At 41.5% G+C, this 20,557-nt stretch overlaps 1 protein-coding gene across 6 annotated transcripts in view; it reads right to left on the bottom strand.

The window, feature by feature from the left end:
• Positions 1–20,557, bottom strand: part of EHBP1 (EH domain binding protein 1) — a 492,549-nt gene that overhangs the window by 215,319 nt on the left and 256,673 nt on the right. For all 6 annotated transcript variants that reach the window (XM_073554042.1, XM_073554045.1, XM_073554043.1 and 3 more), the window contains one exon: positions 20,126–20,174. In XM_073554042.1, coding sequence (XP_073410143.1) covers positions 20,126–20,174 — 49 coding nt within the window. The remainder of the gene's footprint in view (positions 1–20,125; positions 20,175–20,557) is intronic.

The raw sequence follows: 20,557 nt of genomic DNA, 5'->3' as shown, positions 1-20,557 counted from the left end.
CACTCGATACTCCAATAGCATCCGAAAGTTTCTCAGGCTTACCACGGAGCCAACCACCATGATGGGAATCCTACCCTCTTCACTGGATATCTGGTCTTCATCATCAGGAGGGATCCTCACTCTCATCACACCGGAGATATTCACAAGGCCTTGCATTACCTTCCCGAATCTTCCAATGATTCTCCCAATCAGACCTTTGGGTACCGGAATCACATCTTTCCGCAAACCCAGCCGATTCATAGCCTCTCTCTTGCTAACTCTAGGCGTCGAGCAGCTTTCATATTACTCCGCCTAACCAGCTGTTTGGCGTGAAGACATTGCAGATGCATTTCTTTCAGGACAGCTACCCGGTTTGATGTATCTTCTCTGGCTGATATTATCACCAACTGCCGAGTCTCAGGCGCCCAGTGCACCTTACACGCCTTGACCGCCTCTTTGAAAGCCTCATGCACACCTTCCTCAGCACAGGCTTCTTGCATGTCTTCGGGTACCTCGACTACAGATTTGAAGGTAGTGGTCTTACTCTCTTCCTGGACAGAAGACTCTGGCTTTACCAAGGACACTTCCCTCATTACCGTTGACCCGGGGTGGCTGTCTTCTTCAGTTCATTGCTCATCAACTGTCACTCGGGCCCGGCCGCTGTACATCTTCGTCCAAGCTCTTCTCCCTCAGAAGACCTCTTACAGTTTCTTTGAGCTCCACGACTTCTTTCTCGAGCTCCTCGACCCTGTGCTCAGTCGTTTGTCTCAGGAATCTTTCCCTTTTCATATGTTCTTCCATCTATTCCCTAAGGGTCTTGTTTACGTCTTGCCACGTTGACAGGTGACCTCGGAGCTCAGAGACTTCCTTCTCTAGCCCCTCTATTCTGTGCTCCCTTTCTCTCTCAGAGCCACAGTCACCCCCAGAGTCTGCGTCACCCCGACCTTCCGAGCAATCCCTCCAGTTACCCATTAACCGTGCCAATACTCCAGCCGTCTTATAAACCAGGTCAACGTCAGTCCTGTCACGAAATGTCAGGTCCGTCCGTTGGGCAGACGTGCCCCTTTTCCTGGTCACTTCAACCTCTGACCTCTCCACGTCAGGAGCCGTCACCGCCTTAATATCGGTTAGTCCAACAGTAGGAACATCTCCAACCTCCTGGCATATGCCATCAAACCTGACAAAGACCCGGCCCCACTCCAAGGCATACATTAAGTCTGGTGGTATACTGCCACCTTGGCACTCACTGCCTCAGAACCCCTCAAACATTACTCTGTCTACCGCATAGTTCACCCTGACCCCATGTTTACAGCGAACCTGGACCATTTTCTCCGTCAGACAGAAAGTGAGAGGAGTTCCTGTCAGACTCACCTGACTGAGTCCAACCGTCCCGAGATTCCTTCCCGATGCAGCATCACGGTACACACTTGCGGCCAGTAATCATCCGGAAAGAATATCCCACATTCTGGAAACATACACGAACACTGCGGTTCCTCTTTTGCCACACCGGCCCCTTTCTGGACCACCACCCCAATTTGGGTCACCGCCCCCCTCTGGGACTCCACCCCCTTTTGGGCTACCACCCCGATTTGGGTCACCACCCCCTTTCGGGATTTCCCCATGTCCGTTATACCTGTCTTCTCAGACCACAGTTCACACAACACAGTTTATGTCTCTTACGATACCACACAAGTCCTTATTGGCACCACCACAGCTCCTGCTGTCACCAATCTTCGACACCACCGGTGGCCATTCACACAGAGCTGCTGGTGTCACCTTCGTAACCCCGCCGACTTACCGGAAGCCGCTTGTCCCCGTCGTAACCCCGCCGAGTTACAGGAAGCCGCTTGTCACCTTCTTGACTCCCACTGAGCCACCGCAGGCTGAGTTGAGAAAAAAAAAGAAAAAAAAAAAACACCACACAAAACTCATGTGTCCTATTTGTGTGCTATTCAGGACGTTCCGTCTCTGCCTGAGACCGTCCAACACACAGGGCGCACCGGGTGGTATTCAGGGAGCCGACCCTCCTCCCAGGGTTTCCCAACACACAGGCCTCACCAGGTCCAGGGGCTCAGCGGGTGCTCTTCAGGACATTCATCTCCTCTTGAGACTGCCCAACACTCACGCCTCACCAGGTCCAAGGTCATACCACGTGCTCCAGGGATCCGACTCTTCTCCCAGAACCTCCCAACACTGACCTTCCAGGACCTTGCTCACTGAACCCTCCAGGTACAGTCTTTCCCACTGACTCAAGTCAGTACAACACGAACACCTGTCCATTACCTGTGTCGGCCACATGGGTCCTCGTGTACCTCTTATCCTCAGAGGCACTCTAGCAATCACCAGTTTCTTTCTCTGACCCCGGTCAGTACAACACGGCTTTCACGACCGTCACCTGCTAGCCGCACAGGTTCTTGGACCCCTCTACCGCAGAGGTATCCTATAAGTCTTTTCCACTGACCTGCTGTCAGTATATCACATGACTTTCACAACCGTCAGCACTCCTGGCTCAGCGTTGCCAGCACTCACCATGTGCTTTGGAAACCGTTACCCTTAGCAATCGAATTTTGCAGTCCTCTTCCGTTGCTCCTAGCAACAAGGCTACAACACTTACCATAGCATTCTCTACCAATTGTAAGGTAGCACTGTTATTCAAGTAGGGGATACTCGCTTAGGCGCCACAAAACCAGATCCGGCACGGGTTTTCCATCAAACAATTATAGTCCATGCGGTTTATTCAGCATCATAAACTCATAGCAGTAACAAAGTTCATCACATCAGCATAGCGTCCATGACAGAGTTCAGCTCTGTAACCCCTGTGGTCACACAGGTAAGGCATACACAGGCTCTTCAGCCACAGTGATCCCTCCCCCTCGTCAGGGTTTCCTCATGACTGCTTCACCTCATCATGCTGCAGACGTCCATTCCCTCCAGGGAATCATCAGGCATGTGCAGCCATTCAACACAGCGTTCCTTGCTGTCAGGATGACAGCCCCCATCTCTCCCAGACGGGGCCTTCCAAAACGGACCAACCAGGTCCCTGCATTCCCCTCATGTGACCTACCTTGGCCACCTTATATGGTCCGTAACCACGCCCACCGGGTCACATGGCTTTGACCTCATCACAGGTCCTTTAACCACTCTCTCACACTTTACAATATCGTTCTCAAACGCACCCCTGGGTGGATTTGTAGGTAACTAGTCCGCCCGTCTCCCCAGCTACCTGGAGACTTCTCCTGGACACATTGAAACAGCACCTCAGCAGTATCACTGCTGATCAACACACACATAAGTCTTGTGTATCTCAAGGCCACCCACCTTGAGATACACAACGGTCATTCAGTATTTTGCCATTCATCCTCTCTCCTTGGACATCTATCTACACAGCGCCCCCTAGCGGACACAGTGGTCACTACACCACACTGCATTAAAGACAGCTATTTTACATAGTCATCTTTATAAGAGACTCCTGTCCACAGACTCAGTCAGACTCTAACCTCTACAACATGGGCAAGACCAAAGAGCTTTATAAGGATGTCAGGGACAAGATCATAAACCTGACAAAGCTGAAATGGGCTACAAAACCATAAGTAAGACACTGGGTGAGAAGGAGACAACTGTTGGTGCAATAGTAAGAAAATGGAAGAAATACAAAATGACTGTCAATCGACATCGATCTGAGGCACCATGCAAAATCTCACCTTGTGGGGTATCCTTGATCATGAGGAAGGTGAGACATCAGCCTAAAACTACATGGGGGAACTTGCTAATGATCTCAAGGAATCTGGGGCCACAGTCACCAAGAAATCCATTGGTAACACATTACGCCATAAAGGTTTAAAATCCTGCAGTGGCTGCAAGGTCCCCCTGTTCAAGAAGGCACATGTGCAGGCCCGTCTGAAGTTCACCAATGAACACCTGGGTGATTCTGTGAGTGAATGGGAGAAGGTGCTGTGGTCAGATGAGACAAAAATTGAGGTCATTGGCATTAACTCAACTCGCCATATTTGGAGAAAGAGAAATGCTGCCTATGACCCAAAGAACATCATCCCCCCTGTCAAGCATGGAGGTGGAAACATTATGTTTTGGGGTGTTTCTCTGCTAAGGGAACAGGACTACTTCATCGCATCAATGGGAGAATGGATGTAGCCACATATCGTAAAATCCTGACTGACAACCTCCTCCCCTCCACCAGGACATTTAAAATAGGTCGTGACTGGGTCTTCCAGCAAGACAATGACCCAAAACATACAGCCAAGGCAACAAAGGAGTGGCTCAAAAAGAAGCACATTAAGGTCATGGAGTGGTCTAGCCAGTCTCCAGACATTAATTCCATACAAAACTTTTGGAGGGAGATGAAGCTTAGAGTTGCCAAGTAACAATCTCAAAATCTTAAAGTTTTAGAGATGATCTGTAAAGATGAGTGGACCAAAATTCCACCTGACATGTGTGCAAACCTCATCTTTAACTACAAAAAAGTGCTTGCCAACAAGGGTTTTGCCATCAAGTATTAAGTCTTCTTTGCCAGAGGGATCAAATACTTATTTCTCACTGCAAAATGCAAATGAATTTATACAATGTGATTTTCTTGATTTAATTTTTGATATTCTCTCAATGTTAAAATTAACCTACCTTTAAAATTACAGGCTGTTCATGTCTTTGTCAGTGGGCAAACGTACAAAATCAGCAAGGGATCAAACACTTATTTCCACCACTTTACACACAATGTACATGAGCACAAAACGCACAGTTTATGTACATTGGCTTGTGGAAGTATTCACCCCCTTGGCAATTTCTGTGTTTTGCTCCCACACAACCTGGAATTTCACAGTTTTTTTAAGGTTTTGCATCAGTTCATGTACAGAACATGTCTACAACTGTGAACAATTGGTTTTATTTTTATTGTGCAACAAACAACAAATAGGACAAAATAACTGAAAACTTCAGTGTGCATAACTATTCACAGTCCTAAAGTACTTTGTTGTAAAGCCTCCTCTTGTGGCCCAATCTCAAATCATTGACAAACAGATTTTCCTCAAGAATACCCATGTATTTCACACTATCCATTTTACCCTTGACTCTGGCCATTTTTCCTGTCCCTTTTGCCGAAAAACATCCCCACAGCATGATGCTGCCACCACAATGTTTCACTGTGGGCATGGTGTTCTTGGGATGATGAGATGTGTTGGTTTGGTGCCAGACACAGCATTTACATTGGTAGCCAAAAAGTTCAATTTTAGTATTATCTGACCACAGCACCTTCCTCCATACATTTGGGTAGTCTCCCATGTCTTTTTGCAAACTCATAATGAGCCTTACAGTTTATGTGTAAGTAAAGGTTTTCTTCTGCCCACTCTTCCATAAAAGCCATCTCTAAAGGCTTATTATGGTCGCATGGACAGATACTCCAATCTGTGCTTGAGAACTCTGCAGCATCTTCAGGGTTACCTTTGGTCTCTGTGCTGCCTCTTATATTGTCCGGGCTGAGAATTTTGGTGGGCGCCCTCTCTTGGCAGGTTTGTTGTGGTACCATGTTCTTTCCCTTTGATGATAATGGACTTGCTGGTGCTCCGGGGGATCATCAGAGATTGGGATTTTTTTTTTGATTTTTTTTTTTAACCCAACACTGACTTGTACTTCTCAACAACTTGACTTGTTTGGAGATCTTGATTTATGAAGGTAATTGCTTGCACCAGAAATTTTTAGAGGCTTCTTCACAAAAGGGGTGAATACATATGCATATGCCAATTTTTAGTGTTTTGATCCCAGAAATTTAAGCCAATTTTTTTCTCACCAATTTAAGACTATTTAGGGATGTTACATCACACAAATTATAAAAATATTTAAAACACAGGTTGTAATGAAGTAAAATAGGCAAAAAGCCAAGGGGGTGAATACTTTCACAAGCCACTGTATACATGTTTGTATGTTGGCTTGAGTGTATTTGTGGCACCTGCAAAGTAATTTAATACTAAAGGTGTACGCAGCCTTTTTTTTTTTTGTTTTAAAGGGGTATTCTTAATTATGGTAGCTATCCCATTGCTTCCCAATCACCGAGGGTCTGACCACTGGGAGCTCACTGATCTCGAGAACCAGGTCCCGTGTCTGAATGAGACCACCAACTGGTGGTTTTGTAAGAATGAATGGATTGGCAGTGTGCATGATCGACCACAATCCATTAACTCAGGACTCTTCAGAACACCAGATCTCGGGACAGGTTGAAGTCCCAGAATTCAGTCATCCAGCAATTGGGAAAGCTTCCAAATTTGAGAATACTTTTTTAACTTACATTATACAAATTTATCAAAGATTCACATATTGGAAGATTAATTTGACACATCTTTACCTAGTCAAACCTAAGAATACTCCCATTATCAGTTGTCTTACATTGGTCCTATAAGTTATGGCAAATTTTGGTGCATTGCAAAGCGGGGTGGATTGTTACAGATAAGGTTACGCTCCATTTCTGATAAGCCAAAACCCCCTTGTTGAGAGTGTTCAAAAACATGTCTAAAAACAATAATGTCTAGCAAGGCATGTTTATTTTTTTTTAGAAATTAAAAAATAAAATTTGGCACATGTAGCTTAGTAAATCAGTCCCTTAATGTGTATTACCATGGTTATATGTGACGGTAAATACAAGGGGGAAAAAAAGGAAGAGAGAGAAGCTTCCAATGCTATTGAGGTTACTGGAGTTTAATGCAAGCTGGGACATTACTTATACTTTATCATCATCTTTTCTGGTCACTACGGAAGTGTTCATGGCCTGTAAACCCGTTAATGTGTTGGACGGCCATAGCATCAGGGAATCTAGCTGCCACAGATATTTAAGTAGCCCCAACTGAAAGGACTCCATCAGTAGATGATGTTTGCCGAGACAAGGACAACACAACACTAATCTGTCTTTGACTTTATCATTGCTGATCAGCCTTCCCCTCTTGCGTGCTGTGTAATTGCAGTTATTTGTTCTACTGAAAAACACCCAAGATAACCAAACCACCCCACACACAATCGAAATTATCTGATACAATCTTCTGGAGTGTCAAAGGACAGTGAGAAGTGAAGGATATAAATGTCTCCATACACAATCGAAATGATCTGATACAAACTTCTGCTACGTCGGAGGACAACGAGAGGTGGAGAGAAGTGTCTGCACCGCACAGGGAACCTTTTATTATGGTGGACTGTATGTTATCCACAATTGCAGAACATGGCATGTATAATCCCAGGAAAATGTACACTTTCTATGCCAAAAATCAAGAGTACTATACTTTGGGCTCCTTGCAATTTGGCTTATCAACTGTATACCAGGACCATCAAAGTATGGCTCTCTGCCCTACTTTGATGTTCCCTACAAAATATGTGGAATGTTATTGCAAAATTTCCCTAACTCCCCATATAATAATTAATATTTGGTGTGTCTAGCGTACCATTTTGTGTGTTTAAATCTACTCCTACGTCAGTATTTTCTATGTACGAGAAAAACGGACCGATTATTTTGATCAGAGTTTGATCAGAATGTGGTCCCAGTGATATCAGTTTTTCTCATACGTGGATAAAAAAAGAAAAGTTCCTCCTCCGTGAAAATCAGACGCATTCGCATGTCATCCATCACTAAGATCAAAATCAGGCATTTCTCCGCTTTTTTTCCCCCAGAAAAACAACTAGACAGCACATGGATGCATCCGTGTCACTTCTGTCTTCTGTATTTTTTTTTTTGTCTATTTACACTATAAGAAAAACACATGACGGATGATAAAATAAAAAACTACAAATGGCCCCAAAACAATGAAAAACTTATTTTTTTACATGTTCAGCTGAAGGACAGATTAAACGTGCTCATATTACTGTGTTGTAGGCTCAAAGGTGAATTATTGCAAAAATGTTGTCAACTATGATTAGTGACCTCAGAAAAAAAAAAGGCTAGCAAGAAAGAGAAACTCATCAAGTTGGATATTTCAAAAGATCCATTCCTTTAAATTCGCCTCCAACATACATATAATAACAAAAAAAAGTGCAAACATGACGATACAAAGTTAAGAAAAGGCGTAAAATGAGCGGTAATCATTATATAGAAGAAATTCACTTCCCTGTTATAAAATGAAGGAAGTGACCCTACAAATGAATCAATGAACCAGAATTAATCATTTCCATACAGAACATCTTGAGGAACAGCTAACTTTTATAAATCAAAGTGTGAACAGCCCAAGACATTGTTCTGCTATACTCCAGTGTTGTCGGTACATGAATCGCCTGTAGGGAAATGCTCCGTAATTCTGATCTCACCCACCATTTAAGTCTAGCTTATAACTAAATACGAAGAACAGTACTAAAAGGTAATGCACCATTCCTCTTAAAAAACAAAACGTAAAAAAAAAATAAAAAAAAAAATTATAAAAAATAATAATAATTATTCATTAGAGAACATGTATTGATCTTTATGAGCCAGGAAAATAAAGTTGAATGTTTTTTATGGTATGCGGCTCTACAGTCACAACACTGGAGATGGAGCATATGTATGCATGAGCGACAGCCAGAACTATAAATATATAGAAAAATGACCTAACAGGATATTACTTTGTAAAATATCTGATTGACAGCCATCAATAGCTGACTGTCAAGAAAAGCACCACAGGCAGTTTCCCAAACATTCGCCAATTATACGACACACTGACATATTGGACGGGATCAGGTGACACAGGTAAATGGCTTTCTTTAAATTTGCTGCTGCGTCTGGATTCAAAGAAAGAAAAGCTTTGTTTGATGCATCTCGGGAGCGGAAATAACAGTAAATCTTTTGCTAACTTGTGAAGCACAAACAGACTGAGTACATTGTACTGTTTTATGCCACTAGCTTTATTGGACAACAGAAAGGCGATTCAACATCAGAAATACTTTCTATGTAACTCGTGTGTTTATTTTTACTTTTCGCGCAGTTTTTGGTCCATTCTTTTTTACCAATTATGGGGCATATTTTTCGAGCCAAATGTTGCATAACTTGTGACAAAAAAATCTCTTTCATGATTTGCAGCGTATTTTGTAAAGTTTTTAAGACTTGTTGGACTAGGGAGGGTTGTGACTTTGCTGAAAAGGGGCAGGGAATGCACCAAAAAAGGGCAGGTGTCCAGGGATGGACATACCAGGGGCGGACAAACTATTGGTGCAACCTGCACAGCTGCACAAGGCCCACAAGGTAAGAGGGCCCATTTCCACTTCCAAAGCTGGTGGTATAGTACATTATGATGAGCTATTGGACTACAAAGGGCCCATACATTGTTCTTACACGGGGGCCCTCTTCGGTCTGTGTCGGCTACAAGGTGTCGCAGTGCAACCACATTCACTTATATAGAGGTGCAACATGGCAGCGGCATTGTGTGAACTTCAGTAGCGGCAAAAATCACTGTGTGGCCGTAGCCCTAAGGTCAGTTATTTCAGAGTGTTGAATAACTACAACTAGGATTTTTTTTTTAAATATTTTTTTAAAGAAATTCTAATGCGACAAATTCCTTGAAAGCTAGTGAAAAGTGTAGTCCTAAAGTGAAGTGTACTTCACAGAAGATGACAATATAATTAGGGCCACTCAGCTTCTACTTGTCTATGCCCAAATTGCTAGTAGAGTCCCCAGTGTATTACCACGAAGGTTATCAGGGAACAACTATGTAGAGGAGGAAAGAAATCTGCAGGAAGCAAGTAGCGTACTCCATGTTGCTGTCATGCTTGGCTCTGCGGGGTGATGACAGGACATACAACTGCACAATAACAGAGGCTAATTACATTTTAGATTCCAGGAATGGTATACCACTAGTGAAAGGATGTAAACCAAGACAGCAATGGCCAGATTGTGTTTCCTCTTGTTTGCCCCAAATCCCCTGATCCGAATGACTACCGCAGTCTTCTGCCTCCCTACAGAGCTGCAAAATACGATCCCTTTAAAAATGTGTGTAGTAAAATAAATAAATAAATAAAATCCAGCTTCTTTTATAGTGTACAATTAGGGATACAACATATTAGGCTTTCCTGTCCATTGATAAAGTTCTAGACAGAGAAAGTCTAAGATTTTAACAATGGTTCCTTATACAGCTTCCATTGCCAGAGGTGATTTGGTTTGGCTGCCTTTCTATCCGGGCTCAGGGCTGAAGGTAAAGTGTTAATCGATGGTGAAGAGTCCCTGGACAGTTCGTTATAAGGCATTGTGTAAGAGAGTACAATATATATAGATATACCCGTCCACCAAAAAAACAAAACCTTTCAGCAATTTTTACACTTTTTTTAATCTGACTATTGAAAAAGTTGCTAAAAAAAGCTGAAAAAATGTAGCTTTTATTTTTAAGTTTTGTTTCTCCTCTCCATTGCAAGATATTGTCTTCTACACTTTAGAAAGCTCAATATATTAACTTGCCCTTTAACCATGGGTGCATTTCCAGAGATTCTTCTCTGGGGGAGTTTACATCTTCTCACCTGTATGACATTGCTTAATCATAAGAAGGCAGCATACAGGGGAAAAATAGCAAATGGTCCCAGAGGTGGTCCTAGGTATCAGGGAATGATGCCTCGATACCAGAGATAGATTTTATGTAACAGAATCTTCCCGTTCAATCATCTTCTTCATTCCTTACACACTGCAGCTCTCCTCTGCCGATGCTGTAATGTTATTAATAATGTAATGAGATGACAGTGCCCGGAGATTAGAGCTGCAGTGTGGGAGCAGCAGCTCTCACATACAACACTCTGGATCTATCTCAGGCATCATTCCACAGCATTGTAGGTACTGACATTACATTGCACTATCCTCTTTTCCCAGCACTTGCTATTTCAGGTCAGGATTAGACGTGATCAGTCTCATCACACAATGCTGGAAAAGCCGGTTCCATGGAAGTTTGCCTTTTCCCCCTGTATGATGTTACCTTCTTATGACTGCACAACATCTTGAAGGAAGGGAAAAAAGTTAATGTCTCCAGAGAAGTTTCTGTGTTATCGCTCCTTTTGGTTTAGAGGAAATTAGCATATTAGCGTTCTAAAGTTTAAAATCATACCTTCACAGGGGAGAAATAAAAAAACAAAACAAAACTATGTTTTACTCAGCTCTTCAGCCCCTTTATTATAAGGTAGATAAACCATTGGGCTTTATTTAACAAACGAGGTTAATAAAAATGGCCTTGTTGCCACAGTGCCGTTATGATGTTTTACAGGGAAAGCCAAAAATGAAGTTGCGCTCTCTGAGTGAATAGGCAACATACCTTAAAGGGGTTGTCCTGTCTTAAACTACAAGTCTTCAATCACTCTGACTGAAGACTTGTGAATCCTCACAGTATGCGCACTGTGAGCTGTGAGAATTCTCCGGTGTCGGCCGATTTGCATATTTCTGGCCACAATCTGACTAAAGGTGTCCGTCTTTATTTGCATTGAGCTAGCCCGCATACGTCTAGTCGGTATATGACCGCATGCATACAAATTACAAACTTGGGGACATACCCCCCAGGTATGTGCCCTGGTAGACTAGTCCCAGGCTGACTTCTCTTCACCTTGATGCCTTTGACTGACAGGTCTCTCCCTATGTATTTTGGCACACATACCAAATCTATGTAATTTTTAATTGTTTTAATGCTATTTTCAGTGCAGCTCCTGCTGTAAAGGCTGGAGGCCCCTAAAGGTGTGGGGATCCTGGGCGATTCATTCCCCCTAATGCTGGCCCTCACAGGAAGAGAAGAGACCAAAATTGCAAAGGAGTGAATAAAGTCGCTTAAAAGGGCGAAAAGGGCGAAAACTGCACTAGTGAGTGGTGTTTGTTTTCGATCAATATGGTTAAAGTAATGATACGTATATATTACTCAAGAGATGCATTTGTCCTATAACATTTCTGGGATAAGCCTTGTAAGATCGGTTTCACATGTCCATAATAAAGATGCATTTTAGGATGTGACTTGCAGACTGGCCTCATTTAGTCCTAGGGTTTAGCACAAGAACAGATCATCGGGTATTGCACTGAAACATTAATTCTAAAAGTGGTCATCTAAAAAGGTGCTCAATATTATTCAGCTATACATCTTAGGCCTGTTTCACACTTCAGTTTTTTTCCATCAGTCAAGAACCGCCGTTTTCCTAAAAAAAACGGATCTGCCATTTTGTTTGGCGGATCCATTTTTTTTTCCTATTGACTTGCATTACTGGCGGATCTGCCAATTTTTTTTTTTTTTTTTTTTTTTTTTTTTTTTTTGAGTCCGCCGACATGCCCGGACGGAGCTTTTTTGGCTGAAGGATCCGCATTTCTGTACTGCGCATATCTCATCCGGAAACTTAACCCTGAAATCATTTCTGGCGGCCGGTAAAAAATTCTCATTCTCTCTCTCTCCCGGACTGCGGTTCCTTTAAAATTCTTCAGCCAACGGATGCGTCAAATAACCGGTCCGCTGCCATCCGTTCACTTCACTTAACAGCGGATCAGCTTTCCGCCATTTTGGTGGATTTTAACAGACAAGAAAAAACTGAAGTGTGAAACAGGCCTTTGAAAGTGAAATTACCCAGCAATGATCTAATTAGGAGGAAAAACAGTTACTGTGGAAAAAAAGAAGAGATTTAATAGGTTTCGATGATTATATTAATCCAAAATATATAACATGTAACTAGGTGAAGAATGTAAGTTGACACAGGGACATCCTTTGACCATAATACATAAGGTAGTAAATATTCATCAGATTGGTTTTATTTATTCAGAAATTTTGTGCAACAAGCAAAATAAGGCAGAAAAAAAAGTGACATCTTGGAACTGCATCAAAAGACTATATATAATTATAGTTTGGTTGAAACTGACTTTTACTTGTACCTTCAGGGACATTTTCAGGTATTGCTAATACTACCTAAATTTGGGGAAAAGACAGGAAATGTGATTGTTCTCAAATATTGCTTCGCTATCACACATTAGGCAATTTCAATTTGGTTTTTGATCTAGTGAAGTGGGATTCATCAATAAACGAAGACTCAGCAGAATGAGATGACAATCGTAAGGCAGGAGATTCCCCAAAACTCTTAACCTGATGGAATAGTCAAAACCCGACGTTAAGGTACAGTATATGCACATAACGTGTTTTTTTCACACAGGTTCACTTCGAAACCAGTCTGAAAAAGTGCTAACTAATCACTCAAAAGAATGAATGAAATACTATTTCTACGTAGAGAAGACTCGTTCATATTTTCAGGCTTTTAAATTTATTTTAACTAATACAGGTTTCCAAAGATGCCAAGTGATTAAAACAAGTGTCCGGACCATTCTTCAGACATTTCCTGCTCTGAGGACACTCTGTCCTCTACAACACAAGACTCAGAAGATGGGTAGGCTGAAAAGATGGCGAGAAGATGCTTGTTCGCCTTTTTTGAGGGTTTCCAGCATTTTTGCTTCATTGATTAATAGAATAAAAAACAAAATAAAATCTTGAAAACACCGTTTAGAAAGGTGCAATTCTGGCAGTTATAAAAATGCACAAGAAACGACCAAAGATGCACTAAAAGAAAAAACATCTGAGGGTTACACACGCCATTTTTAAAAAAAAAAAAGAGAGAGAGAGAAAAAAAAGAAGGGTTTTCCTCTTGACATTGATTTGTTAAGAAAAAAAATGTGTGCACATACCCTAAAGCAGTGTTCCCCAATTCCAGTCCTCAAAAGTCACCAACGGATCACGTTTTCAGAATTTCCCTAGTATTGCACAGATAATGGAATTATCACCTGGACAATACTAAGGAAATCCTGAAAACATGATCTGTTGGTGGGTCTTGAGGACTGGAGTTGGGGAACACCGTCCTTAAGTGCGCGGCCCCTGCAGCATCAGCTGTGCACTTCAGGGCAGTGTTTTGACCAGTTTGTTGGATTCTTAGATCCTAGATCCCCACCAATCAGTAGCATAGGCAGCCAACATAACATTTTTTTTTTATTCCTTTTGCTTGCACATAAAGCCCCATTAATTCCACAGTTCTTTACAGACATTATCATCACTGTTTCCATTGGAGCTCACAATCTAATTTCCTATCAGTATGTCTTTGGAGTGTGGGAGGAAACCGGAGAACCCGGAGGAAACCCACGCAAACACGGGGAGAACATACAAACTCCTTACAGATGTTGTCCTTTCTGGGATTTGAACCGAGGACCCCAGTGCTGCAAAGTAACAGTGCTACAGCACATTTTATTAAATGATAGTTACTATTTAAAAAACAAAACAATTTTTTAACTACTTTAACAAAATTATAAGCCTCTTCCAAAATGTCTTTCTGGTCACGGTCTCACAGGGAGGAAATATTGATTATTAATGCTCTACTTTGTATCTAAATAAATGCTTTTTCTTGGACACTTAAAAAGTAATAGCTTTGAAGATTCAATGAATGGGTGGATTTTGCACTTTAAACGGACAATGTAGGGAAGGACATATTAAACCAGTATGCAAAAATGCATTGCAAAAATTAAACACAAAAATTGTATTCTGTGCAAATGTAACCAAGAATTGAGCAGGGTTTTTTGGGTCAAAGAGCTAAATCATCAGCGAGTAACTGCAAGATATACAAGTACAAGGCCGGATGTCAGGTGCTTTCCTCACAGTCAAGTCTGGTGTAGCTACAATACCCGACACTGCCAATGAATAAACATTTCTTCCGCCTATTATCATATTAATTGGAGTCTCACATAAATGTTCTCAGTTTTCTGGAGCATTTTAAATTGCTTGCAAAAATAATAATTGCAAGTGTGTGTTACATTTGTCCTACATTAATGAACATTTATCTCTCTCTATTATATAGAATACATATATACAGTTGTGCTCAAAAGTTTACATACCCAAGCAGAATTTTTGCATTCTTGGCCTTTTTTCAGAGAATATGACTGATAATATAAAACTACTGTGTTTTCTCTTTTTAAATCATAATGACAACTCAAAACATCCAAATGACCCTGATCAAAAGTTCACATACCCTGCTGATTTTGGCCTGATAACATGCACAGAAGTTGACACAAATGCGTTTGAATAGCTAATAAAGGTAACATCCTCACCTGTGACCTGCTTGCTTGTAATAAGTGTATGTGTGTGCATAAAAGCTGAGTGAGTTTCTGGGATTCAGACAGACTCTTGCATTTTTCATCCAGCCACTGAGGTTTCTGGATTGTGAGTCATGGGGAAAGCAAAAGAACTGTCAACGGATCTACGGGAAAAGGTAGTTGAACTGTATAAAACAGGAAATTGATACAAAAAGATATCCAAGGAATTGATAATGTCAGTCAGCAGCGTTCAAACTGTGATTAACAAATGGAGAATCAGGGCTTCTGTAAAAACAAATCACGGTCAGGTAGACCAAAAAAAATTTCGTCCACAACTGCCAGGAAAATTGTTCAGGATGCAAAGAAAAACCCACAAATAACAGCAGCTGCAATACTGGATCCTCTGAAAACTAGCAGTGTGGCTATTTCAAGATGCACATTAAGGAGGCACTTGAAGAAAAATGGGCTGCACGGTCGAGTCGCCAGAAGAAAGCCATTACTGCTCAAATGCCACAAAGTATCTAGCCTACAATACGCAAAACAGCACAGAGACAAGCCTCAAAACTTCTGGAACAAGGTAATTTGAAGTGATAAAACCAAAATTGAACTTTTTGACCACAACTATAAATGTTACATATGGATTGAGGTCAACAATGCCTATGATGAAAGGAACACCATTCCGACTGTAAAGCATGGAGGTGGACAGCTGATATTTTGGGAATGTGTGAGCTGCAAAGGCACAGGAAACTTGGTCAAAGTTGAAGGAAAGATGAATGCAGCACTTTATTAGCAAATACTGGAGGCAAATTTGCAATCATCAGCCCGGAAGCTGCACATGGGGTGTACTTGGACGTTCCAACATGACAATGATCCAAAACACAAGGTCAAGTCGACCTGTCATTGGCTACAGCAGAACAAAGTGAAGGTTCTGGAGTGGCCATCTCAGTCTCCTGACCTCATTATTGTTGAGCCACTCTGGGGAGATCTCAAGCGCGTAGTTCATGCTAGACAGCCCAAGAATTTACAGGAACTGGAGGCTTTTTGCCAAGAAGAGTGGGCAGCCTTACCATCTGAGAAAATAAAGAACCTCATCCACAACTACCACAAAAGACTTCAAGCTGTCATTGATGTTAGAGAGGGCAATACACGGTATTAAGAAATGGGGTATGTAAACTTTTGATCACGGTCATTTGGATGTTTTGGGCTGTCCTTTTTTAAAAAGAGAAAACACAGTAGTCTGACAATAAATGGCTTCACATAAACACTAACCATGAGTGGAGAAAAAGTTTTGGTGCTATCATTCATATTCTCTGAAAAAACGTGCCATCTTCAGTGCATAAAGAGGGCAACCCATCATCATATAGCAATTTCAGATATCCAGTGGCATTTAGGTTTCCATTGATGAAGAATGGCCCCATTATCTTTGCACCCCATTTACCACACCATACCATCAATTATGGGTCTCAGGTCCAAGCATTCCTACATGAACAGTTTCCTGGAAAGTGGATTGGTCGTCGTGGGCCAGTTGAATGGCCACCAAGGTCTCCCGATCTGACCCCTTTGACTTATCTTTGGGGTCATCTGAAGGCAATTGTCTATGCTGTGAAGATACGTGATGTGCAGCATCTGAAACAATGGATACTGGAAGCCTGTGCTAGCATTTCTTCTGTGGTGTTGCTATCAGTGTGTCAAGAGTGGGAGAAGAGGGTTGCATTGACAATCCAACACAATGGGCAGCACTTTGAACTCATTTTATAAGTGGTCATAAACTTGTAAATAACTCATGAAAGAATAAAGTTATATTAAAACCAAGCACACCATTGTTTTTCTTGTGAAAATCTCAAAAAGTTTGATGTCACATGACCCTCTTCCCATTGAAAAAAATAAAGTTGGATCCATAATGGCTGACTTCAAAATGGCCGCCATGGTCACCACCCATCTTGAAAGGTTTCCCCCCTCCCATATACTAATGTGCCACAAACAGGAAGTTGATATCACCAACCATTACCATTTTATTTAGGTGTATCCATATAAACGGCCCACCCTGTATATCCTGAACCAAGGATGACAGCCTCATAGAAATACATGAGGCTCTAACGCTCAGTTTGGGAGATGTGCGGCCAGTCCGTGCACTGCAATCCAAGATGGTACCAATGATCATTGATGTATTAAAGAGCCCTGAGGCTGCGTTCACCAGGGCTGTGGAGTCGGAGTCATGGAGTCGGTGCTCATTTTGGTGGAGTCGGAGTCGGTATAAAATGGACCGACTCCGACTCCTAAAATATATAATAAATTGGGTACAGTAGTTCAATGCAGAATGTGCTGAAATTTTTTTCATAGGAATTTGGGAAAGTTATGAAATGTCCTATAAATGACTGTTCTATTCCTGATCTAAGGCTACATTCACACTCAGCGTTTTTCCTGCGTTTTTTGAGGATATGTTTTTCAGTTGCAAAAGCAGATCAGCTTTTTAAAAAACCGCATCACCTGAAAGGCTTTTGAGCTCATAGATAATGTTTTCAATAGCAAAAGCAGATTAGAAATCTGCTCTATATATCCATTTATCCATATCTGTATCCATATCATATCTGTACCAAAAAGAATGAAAGCCGGATAGCACACAGACTAACACTCCTTTTTTTTAGCACCAGTCAGGGCCACCTCATAGCTGCCCAAAAGGATACCAAGTACAGGCAATGCTCGTCTTCAGGAACACATCAACATCAATTGATAGTTGGAATCAATAGACTGCATTCATCACCACATCTTCTTAAGGTGCAGGCTTTATTTTCAAGTGTAGGGGTGTGCAGTAGGAGGTTCTGCAGCAGCTGAGGTGTGCAGTATGAAATTCTGCGGAACAGCATGAGGTTCTGCCCCCCCCCCCCAGGTTTGATCCTGTCTACGCCCATAGTGTGAATGTAGCCTGAGGATCTAGGCTTTGTCTTAGCTGAGAAGTCATAGTGTGTGTGTGTGATATATATATATATATATATATATATATATACACACACACACACACACACACACACACACACACGGTACAGAACAAAAGTTTGGACACACCTTCTCATTCAAAGAGTTTTCTTTATTTTCATGCCTATGAAAATTGTAGATTCACTCTGAAGGCATCAAGAAAAAGTGTCAAACAACTGAAAATATGTCTTATATTCTAGGTTCTTCAAAGTAGCCACCTTTTGCTTTGATTACTGCTTTGCACACTCTTGGCATTCTCTTGATGAGCTTCAAGAGGTAGTCACCGGAAATGGTTTTCACTTCACAGGTGTGCCCTGTCAGGTTTAATAAGTGGGATTTTTTGCCTTATAAATGGGGTTGGGACCATCAGTTGTGTTGTGCTGAAGTCTGGTGGATACACAGGTGATAGTCCTACTGAATAGACTGTTAGAATTTGTATTATGGCAAGAAAAAAGCAGCTAAGTAAAGAAAAACGAGTGGCCATCATTACTTTAAGAAATGAAGGTCAGTCAGTCTGAAAAATTGGGAAAACTTTGAAAGTGTCCCCAAGTGCAGTGGCAAAAACCAAGCGCTACAAAGAAACTGGCTCTCATGAGGACCGCCCCAGGAAAGGAAGACCAAGAGTCACCTCTGCTGCGGAGGATAAGTTCATCCTAGTCACCAGCCTCAGAAATCGCAGGTTAACAGCAGCTCAGATTAGAGACCAGGTCAATGCCACACAGAGTTCTAGCGGAAGACACATCTCTACAACAACTGCTAAGAGGAGACTTTGTGCAGCAGGCCTTCATGGTAAAATAGCTGCTAGGAAACCAGTGCTAAGGACAGGCAACAAGCAGAAGAGACTTGTTGGGCTAAAGAACACAAGGAATGGACATTAGACCAGTGGAAATCTGTGCTTTGGTCTGATGAGTCCAAATTTGAGATCTTTGGTTCCAACCACCGTGTCTTTGTGCGACGCAGAAAAGGTGAACGGATGGACTCTCCATGCCTGGTTCCCACTATGAAGCATGGAGGAGGAGGTGTGATGATGCTTTGCTGGTGACACTGTTGGGGATTTATTCAAAATTGAAGGCATACTGAACCAGCATGGCTACCACAGCATCTTGCAGCGGCATGCTATTCCATCCGGTTTGTGTTTAGTTGGACCATCATTTATTTTTCAACAGGACAATGACCCCAAACACACCTCCAGGCTGTGTAAGTGCTATTTGACCAAGAAGGAGAGTGATGGGATGCTACGCCAGATGACCTGGCCTCCACAGTCACCAGACCTGAACCCAATCGAGATGGTTTGGGGTGAGCTGGACCGCAGCGTGAAGGCAAAAGGGCCAGCAAGTGCTAAGAATCTCTGGAAACGCCTTCAAGACTGTTGGAAGACCATTTCCGGTGACTACCTCTTGAAGCTCATCAAGAGAATGCCAAGAGTGTGGAAAGCAGTAATTAAAGCAAACGGTGGCTACTTTGAAGAACCTAGAATATAAGACATATTTTCAGTTGTTTCACACTTTTTTGTTAATTATATAATTCCACATGTGTTAATTCATAGTTTTGATGCCTTCAGAGTGAATCTACAATTTTCATAGTCATGAAAATAAAGAAAATTCTTTGAATGAGAAGGTGTGTCCAAACTTTTGGTATGTACTGCATATATGTAATCGATATTATACAGTGTATTACATACTTACAATTTATTACAGTTTTTTGTGTTCTAAAGTTGTATTCCAATAAATAGATATTATGTTCTACCTAAATATCTTGATTATTGGATCATAGAAATGATTAAATGTCTGATGTTCACATTGTACTACAATAAATTTTTCACTTAAATATAAGCAATATATGTGGGAGTCGGAGTCGTTGTAAGGGAAATTGAGGAGTCGGAGTCGCAGGTTTGGCTTACCGACTCTACAGCCCTGGCGTTCACACATGCATCGGAGGCTCCATTTGGAACCTGTGTTGCTGGATCTGTCATATTTGTCAGATAGTGAAGCACGTAGTACTATATTTTATGATATATGATGGATACAGTTGTGGATTGATTGTTTTTTTTTTTGTGACGACAATATTTAATTTTTTGCAAACCTTTTTTTAATTAGTCGTGTTTTTAAATGAAATAAAACCATTCGAATTTGAGCACAGTTTTCATCTTTCAGCTCTTACCTTTTTGTTGTTTTCTTTAATATCTTGAGGATTGAGGGACTTGTAGTCACTGAAGGAGAAAATGGCAAAGTAGGTACAAACAAAATTTGATATATATATAAAAAAAAAAAAACTGTATATTTTTTTAAACAAGTTTAATCTAAAAATAAATAAATAAATAAAAAAGTCATAGCATAAAATTGTATGGCACGGAGTAATTTTTCAGCAAATTCAATCAACAAAACTAATAGTGTGGAAAATTAAAATGGACAAAAATATATTAATAAACAATATGAATATGGCTGGTTTCAGCGCCTACAGCTTTTTTGTCTAAAATAGGCGGCAAGGGCCGGGGACAAGCTTTGACAGCCAAATTTGCCATGTGGTAATCCCTTGTCGTCGGTGTTCAAAGAGCTACGGGCTTATTTCTCTCATCTCATTTCAACACGAACA

The sequence above is a fragment of the Dendrobates tinctorius genome, unplaced genomic scaffold, assembly GCF_039654945.1.
Source record: "Dendrobates tinctorius isolate UK_male_01 unplaced genomic scaffold, ASM3965494v1 ptg000205l, whole genome shotgun sequence".
Classification (NCBI taxonomy): Eukaryota; Metazoa; Chordata; class Amphibia; order Anura; family Dendrobatidae; genus Dendrobates; species Dendrobates tinctorius.
The sequence above is the reverse complement of the archived record's forward strand: the minus strand, read 5'-3'. Positions and strand labels throughout refer to the sequence as shown.